General features: G+C 50.4%; 1 protein-coding gene across 2 annotated transcripts; it reads right to left on the bottom strand.

Moving 5' to 3' along the window:
* Positions 1 to 664: 664 nt before the first annotated feature.
* On the bottom strand, positions 665 to 5,132 carry RNF223 (ring finger protein 223). 2 transcript variants are annotated; one of them, XM_031556645.2, is made up of 2 exons: positions 4,886 to 5,132; positions 665 to 2,430 (listed from the first exon to the last, which is right to left on the bottom strand). In XM_031556645.2, the coding sequence occupies exon 2, from the start codon at positions 2,390 to 2,392 to the stop codon at positions 1,583 to 1,585; it is 810 nt and encodes a 269-aa protein (XP_031412505.1). In that variant the 5' UTR covers positions 2,393 to 2,430; positions 4,886 to 5,132; the 3' UTR covers positions 665 to 1,582. The 2 variants fall into 2 exon arrangements, with proteins under 2 accessions (XP_031412505.1, XP_085098495.1); XM_085242369.1 differs by lacking the exon at positions 4,886 to 5,132 and adding an exon at positions 2,762 to 4,841.
* Between the last annotated feature and the right edge of the window lie 2,450 nt (positions 5,133 to 7,582).

Here is a 7,582-nt window from a genome sequence, read left to right as displayed (position 1 = left end):
GCCCTTAGGTCTCATCAGTGGGACTGAGAAGTAACGTAGTTGCACATGACAGAACACTTCATCACTGCTAGTGCCAGTTTGCTGGGCTTAATCTCAAATGCACCTTTTACAATGAAAGTGCCTTCTCTGCCCTAAGTCTCAGTGAGCCACTTTTTCCAAGAACGCACTTAAGCTGGTGCTGTGAAGATATCCTTCCAGCAGCAAGTGGATGGGATGATGCAAGGGAGAATCCCTGTCGAGCCCAGGGCCTTTGGCAGAAGTTGTTGCAGTGCCTGGACTAATTTCTGCAGCCATGTGGCTGGCACAGATAATAGCAGCCTGCAGCTAAACAACAAAGGTGGTGCAGATACAGAAGGCACTCAGCAGCTTTACAGAAGTTTTGCATAGCAACGGACTTGGGGTACTTCTGCTGCTGCTTCAGCCTTTTGTATTTCAGATCAGATTTGCTGCAGAGAGAGACTGAAAACATCTTTGATCCAGCTGGGAGGAAGCGAAAGATGAGCAGTCTTTGCAGCTTCTCCTTTTTCAGGGGTGGTTGTGCCTGGGACAGCATCACTGGGATGGCAGTAAGTATGAAGGTAGAGGATAAAGAGTACAGCTGTGCTGCTGCTGCATCCAGTAAGGGGGGAAACAGGGAGTAAATGTTACACACCGACACCTTGCATTGTATAAAACATAATTTAATACATCCATGGTACTTGTGTACAATCCTGTCTCACATCCATGTGCTTGAATAAACAAGATTTAATTGTAAGCCGCCTTCTTCATGAAGACCATTGTTAACCACTGTCAGAAGATCACTGAGTTAAATAAAAAGAGAGAGTGTAAGCAACTGGCCTGTGTCTTAATACTGACACCTTGGAAGATGAGGAGGGTAGAGCTGTCAGAAGGTGGAACTTCTGCCATTTCAGTAACAGTTGGCCTGGGAGCAGTGGGAAGGAAGCTCACGGAGGACAGTGTGATGCTGCGCTCAGGGCAAGTTTGCTCTCCTTTCCAGGTTAAGGATGAGTGATTACTCTTTTTTAAGCACCTTCTTAGGGAGAAAAACAAAACGGCAATAGGATGGCTTTTATTTTCTGTTGGAAATTCAGCAGTGCTCAGCTCAGGTGAGGAGCAGGGATGGATCGATGTGTTGTCAGCAGGAGGCAGCATTTCACACCTCCTGTGCTGAATCCACAACGGAAATGTTTTGAGCATGTGGAATAAGGTTAATTTTCATCTGCTTCTGCAGCTTCAACATGTCCTTACCTTCCCAAGCCCAGCTTCTCTTAGGAATAACCATGAAGATAGCCCTTTATTCCCCAAGGGAGCCGGAAGGAGCTACAGCCACTGTCACCTGCTATCAGCCTGTGGGCAAACAGTCCTAGAAGCTCATCTGTCGCCCGTCACACCTTTGCAGCAGCTTTGAAGACTCAGCTTTCCATGGAGTTTGGCAGCAGGAAACTGAGGCAGCTCCTGGGAGCACTCCTGGGCTGCTGGAGGTGAGTGTGTGCATCCAGGTGTGGGCACAGGAGGGGGGACCGTGGGGTCTGCAAGCACACCGAGGGATGCTCTTGGGGGGTGTGCCATGTTATGCCTGGTGCTACAGGAATGGGAGCTGTGTCACAGGCGTGGCTGCTGTGGTGTGTTTCGAGGGGAGATATTCTGGCCTGCTCATTGCAACAGTCCTCGTGAAGCAGCGGAGGTTCCCCGTCTTCAGCGCGCACTGCACCGGCCATAGGATGATGCAGAAGAGGATGATGATGAGAGCAGAGAGCAGGACGATGCGCTTCCAGTCGTCACACATGTCACAGCGGGACAGCCTCCCTGCCAGCCCCGTCGGGGGGACCTCTGGGCTTTCGGGTTTGCTCATGGCAACGTCGATGGAGATGCACGAGTCTGGGTTCTCGGGGTCGTCAGAGGCCTGCCGGCAGCACAGCTTGGTGCCTTCCATCCAGAGCACCTTCTCCTGCTGGAGCTCGGGGGGCAGAGTGGCCAGCAGCTCCTTGCTGGTCTCCAGGGCTGGGGCACCTTCCAGGGGGATGCTGGTCAGCTGCCTGCAGAAGGGGCAGGGGAGCTGGTCCTCGGGGTGGTTGGGGGGCAGCCCTTTGCTCAGGCGGGCCACGCACTCCAGGCAGAAAACATGCGAGCATTGGAGCAGCTTGGGGGTCTTAAAGGTGTTGTCGTATGTGTTGAAGCAGATGGAGCATTCAACGGGGGAGGCTGGCTTTGGGGATGTTGGGTTTGGAGAGCCCGGTTTGTCGGTTGGGGACCTTGCTTTCCTCTTGCTGTCCACCGGAGAGGTGATAACAATAGGGCTGATGGGAATGGGGATTTCATGTGGAGATGCAGGGACCGGGCTGGTGGGAGAGTCCGGTGTGCTGGAGTGCCATAGCTGGGTGAAGCACGACATGACGGAGCTCGAGGAGATGAATAGAGCCCTGGGAGACTCTGCAAGAGAAGGACAACTACAGCTTTAGCTTTAAACAGTGTGTGGATACCCATCACCAGACCTATCTTTAACCCCACAAGAGGACTGAAGAGCAAGCTCATGGCTTGCGATGCCTCCAGAGGCTGGAAAACCACTACTAGAGCTGCCTGTTTGAAGCTGCGTGATGAAGATGAAGGTAACCAACCTGCAAAGCGAGCAGCCACCAGAGATCCACCATCCAGAGATCCGCCATCCAGCCAAAGCCTTTCCACCACAGTCACCCTGGCACTAAAGATGGCTCCAGCCTTTCCCCAAACCTCGCTCTGGGCAGAGAAAACATAAAGGACCTACCCTGGGTGGTGCTGCCCAATACCTGAGCAGGGAGCAGAGCAGAGGACTCCATGGGGTCAAGCAGGGACCTCCCTATAGAAGTCTATTGGGCTGGGAGGTACTCAGATACTATGGTGAGGCCTAAGAGACAGATAACACTGTTCAGTGGTGGAGCAGCAGCAGGGTGAAGCTCTTCGGGGTGCTCTGTGCGCTGGGGCTGCCAGGTGGCCCCAATGGGGCTGTGGGAGCACAATGGGATCTGAACGCTTCCATGCTGCAGCGGGACCAAGGGAGTGAGGAAACGCTGTTATCTCACAAAGTTTGTTTGATCTTGTCACCGTGACACAGCAAGAAACGAATTGTTGGAGGAAAAGGCTTTTGTGCCAGAACAAGGGGGAATTCGCCAGTGTTTCCTTATTGCTCTGCTTTCTCCAGGAAAGTGCAGCTCTTCCCTATTCTCAGCGCTGGAGGAGCGCCAGCGCAGCCCAAGCCTTGCTGTGTGCTGCCATCTGCTTTCTGCTTTCTCTCCATGTGCAAGCAGAGCCTTGAGCTAAGCGGCTGATACGGCAGCTCCAGCAAATTGATTTACAACCGAGTTCCTCCAGCCTTCCAGCAATCTGGGTATTACCTTGAATTCCAGTTATCTGGGGCTGGAAACGCAGCTCTGAGCACACTCTGATACCAGGTGCATGGCTTTCTAGATACAGAGTGCTTATCCCTGAAAGCAAGTGTTTGGCTGGAGGAAGTTCTCAGCACCGGCCACACTGCTGTGTGCCTGGGGAACATTTTTTGAGGGCTTATCACTGAACTGGCTGGGCTTGATTCTTTGTGCTGGGAGATTTACCAGTGACAAGTCAGAAATGGTAATTATAGGCCTGCAGTCTATCCTGCAGTGGTTCAACAACGCGGGCTGCAGGCTCCGTGTCTTAGCAGGAAGGCTGATGTAAGGGATGGGAAAGATCTGCCTATTCCTTAGGTTGCACAGAAATATCTCCGTGATGCATGAACATAATTTCCCATCATGGTTAGCTTTTGATTGCCATAACCAAAAGCAATCTTAAACTCCCGGACTGCACCTATGGGAGGAAACTTTGCCGTCGATGCAAAGTGTTGGCTTAAATTCTTCCTTTAGTGCTTGTCTCACACTCACTGGAGCATTTCCTCAAGTTGATCTTTAGTCTGCACTTTTTTATCTGAGCTTTTCAGCAAGTTGTAATATTTGTTGTCTTTCTCTTTTCCTGGCTGCATCTCAGCCTGCATATTTTAGCACTATCTGGCAGATGCTGATGAATTACAGAACTACAAATCCAAACCCGGCTGGCACAAAGACGCAGGAAAGCCTTCACTCTGTTGTTTTCTTTTTGGTGGGTTTTTTGGTTTTTTTTTTTCCTCTTTTTGCTTTTACCAAATCCTCTGCTTTGCAGATTCCCCCCTCCTACACTTGCACAAATGTCTGTTCCATAAACTATCTAAAAAAGATCACAGAATGACAGACTGACTGAGGCTGGCAGATGCTCCCTTGGTACTTTTCTCTAAGACAGCCATAGTAGAGCAGCAGTGTCTTGAGAATAAACTTGAGGAAGTTTGCTTGCAATGGGTACTTTTAAGTGACCATACAAGCTTTTGTGCCCCCATCGTCCCTTTGCTCGAGGCGGTGGTGATGCTCATTGGGTTTGCTTCGTGGGGAAGCCAGCACCAAATTTCTCCTGGACGCTACCGCTGCACTGCCCAACCTTGCTTTTGTTTTGGTAGCAAATTTCTCTCACTACTGTGGTTATTTTAAAACAAACAATTCAGACCTCTGCGGTCACAGCGCTCTTCCTCAGCCCGTGCAGCTGTTTCCACCACTGCCAACCAGAACTTTGGAGCACCACAACTAAACCGTTCCGTAACTGAGCTCAGCCATCCCACTGGCAGGCGTCCACCCAGCCTCAAATCTACTAAGTTAAGTACTTTTTGCTTCCCTCAAATCCACCATGTAAAGTACTTTTTGCTTCCCGACAACTTCTAGAAAGCTTCCTCCCCATAAAACCAGCCCTGAGAGTCCCTGCAGCTCAGTGCCAGCCCTACAACACCGTTCCCAAAGTAGCTGTGCCTTGGAGCAGACATCAAGGAGGTGAACGACAGGTCAAACGCTATAAATACCTGTTCAAAGAGCAGCGTAGAAGGAGAAAAGCATGTTCTGGGCTCTTGCTTGCTACCCAAAGAGTCTTCTCTCCAGCTAGGCTCTGTAGCTCCCAGCCTTCTCCTGTTGCGTAGGCTCCCTTTGGTTTTGTTTGAGCAGCTCCGCACCAGTGGCCGCGCGGCCGCATGCCGCAGCCTCTTATACCTTCCTGGCTGCAGGTGAGTTCCCTGCTCCGCCCGTCCTGCCCACAACCATGCGTCACCCATTGGCTCCCAGCACTCTTCCACTGCAGCCAGCTCTTGGGAAGCCCTGATAAGAGGTGACGGCATGCGGAGGGCGGGTGGGAGGTGTTGCTTTGGTCATCTCCTCTGTACGGGGGAACACCTTCCTCTTCCCAGTTAGTCCTGATAGTCTTTTTCCCAGATTGGACCTTTTAAAATAATTCTTTGCAATGCCACCTTGTTTTCAGTGCACTGTATAACTCTGCTTCCAGCTCCTATAGACTTCTTTGAAATAATACTGCATGGATGCAAGAGGAGGAATTTCATTCTGTGCAGCTTTTGGCAGTAATTAACACCGAGAAATGCTGTGCAGAGTGCAAAGCCTTTGTGGTTCAAAGGGCACTGGTTTGTGGCTCGGAGAAACAAGCCAACAACTTTAAATTCGCATGCAGATAAGGAAACAGATGGGGAAAGGAGGGATGGGAAAACCTTCACGGTTTGCTTTAATTCTCATTTGTTGCAAATAATTATTTTCTTGGCTCAAATTCCTTCCAAAAAAAAAAAAAAAAAAAAAAGTGAGACTGGATTTTTTTCAGGGAAGTATTTAGGGAGTCCCTTAAGAAATGGTTGAGAAATGGAGAGCAGGCTAAGATGGGGTTTTCCCAGATCTGCAAGGGGGTCTGCACTGCAGGAGGGTCGCAGCCCCCCGTGGTGCCCCTCTGTTTGTATTGCTGCTGTGCTGGCAGCATGGTGTGTCGCTGCCTGGCAGGATGCAGCAGGAGGGCTGTGTGTCAGGTTCATGGAGGTCTTGCCCGCTGAGTCACCTGCATAGGCACTTTGGTAAACTGGGCCCGAGGTTAGTGATGTTCAGCACTGCTGTATGCACATAGGTGCTTTGCATTCAGCGCTCTGGGTTGGATATAGCCAAGATCTCTCCTTATGCACTCAGTGCAACTCCAGCAATTCCCTCTTTGATCATCAGGAGGATGATCAGTGCTCTTTCATACTCTAAAGGCAGCACCAAGCTCGCTTTAAGCCCTTTATCCTTCTGACTGTGTCAGCCTCATTTTCTCTGCCTTTGCTTTCCCATCACCCTCTGTGTGCGTGACATGCAGCAATCCAGCCCTGCAGCCCCTCCCTGGGCTGGGACACACCATGTGCCTTGTCACATAGCATCACTGTGGCCACAGCCAGAAACCTACCCATGCAGCACCCCACTAGTACTGATTGAAACACTGCAGCTTTCTGGTATTGGCTCTCCTCCATTTACCAGCCCTTCTCATCTCAGGTGAAGTGCTGAGGGTGTACTATTTCCAGGGGATGTAAGAAGCCAGCTAGTTGGGGATGTGGCATTTGAGAGTCTTGCCAGCTGGGCTCCTTGCTGCAAAAAAAAAGCAATCATAGCACAGATTGGTAAAAAGAGGCTGCTGAGTGTGGCTTCAGCTGGTTTCCTTGGCTTGTTATCGATGCTTTAGATAAATCAAAGCCACTCAATAATTATGGCTGAGAAATTATTGGACTTAGCCTTGCAGGACACAGCTCCAAGGTGTGCAGCATTATTCCTGCCTGAAAACCCATCCCTGTGAGGTTCGCTCTGTGATCCTACAATGTTCCTACAGTTATTGCTGCAGAGTGGTAAGCGGCTTGAAGAAGCACTGTTTCCCTGGCTCCACGTGTAGCCAGCTGCCTGGCCAGGCATTCGATGGAGTCTCAGCAGCAGCAGGTTGTACCTGTGGCTATTGGAATTCCAAAGCATATCATCCATCCTGTTGGGAATGTGAGTCATCAGATAAGTGAGACAGGACCTTACCGTGGGATAGTCCTGATATAATTATATTTTGTCCTTCTGTAACCGCTTCTATCAAGCTGTCTCAAGATGCTTTAGGGATGTAACTAAGCCTTCCAGTAACTATGGTTATCAGGGATGTTATCTGCAGGGGAAGCTTTCTGGTGCACAGGAGCCCAGAAGGCATTGAGTAATGCATTGGGAAGCATCTCTGGGGGGAAGCCATGCACCTTAGCATGGCAGAGCACAGGGAGAAGCCTTTAAACAGGAGCTGGAATAGGAAACACTATCAGAGTTGTATAAGCAGTGTCCTTCTTGAGTTGCCCGGCTCTGGAACCAGCTGCCCCGTAGTTTATCTCACTCAAACACTCAAACACTGGATCCACCTGGCACCTACCTTAGCACCGTCCTTCACTTCCTGTAGTCACCAGGAAAGCGCCATGATTAGATAATCATTACAAGGCACACAGGCAACGTGGTAATTTTCCTGATAGCCCACACCTCATGTGACCATTACTGCTCAGCAGCTCAGGGCTGGGTGATTCAGGCACTCATGGCCACTCTCGAATAGCAGGAATAACAACCATTCCCTGCACGTAACGTCAGGTCCTCTGTTCCACCCCTTAATTCTGAAGGGGTAAGTGACTGGGATCAATGGATAAACTGTGGTTTAAGGATCACTGGTGATCCGTGATACTGTGACGTGAAGT

The sequence above is a fragment of the Meleagris gallopavo genome, chromosome 23 (assembly GCF_905368555.1).
Source record: "Meleagris gallopavo chromosome 23, MGAL_WU_HG_1.1, whole genome shotgun sequence".
Classification (NCBI taxonomy): Eukaryota; Metazoa; Chordata; class Aves; order Galliformes; family Phasianidae; genus Meleagris; species Meleagris gallopavo.
Note: the sequence above shows the minus strand (reverse complement) of the source record. Positions and strands in the feature narration are given on the sequence as shown.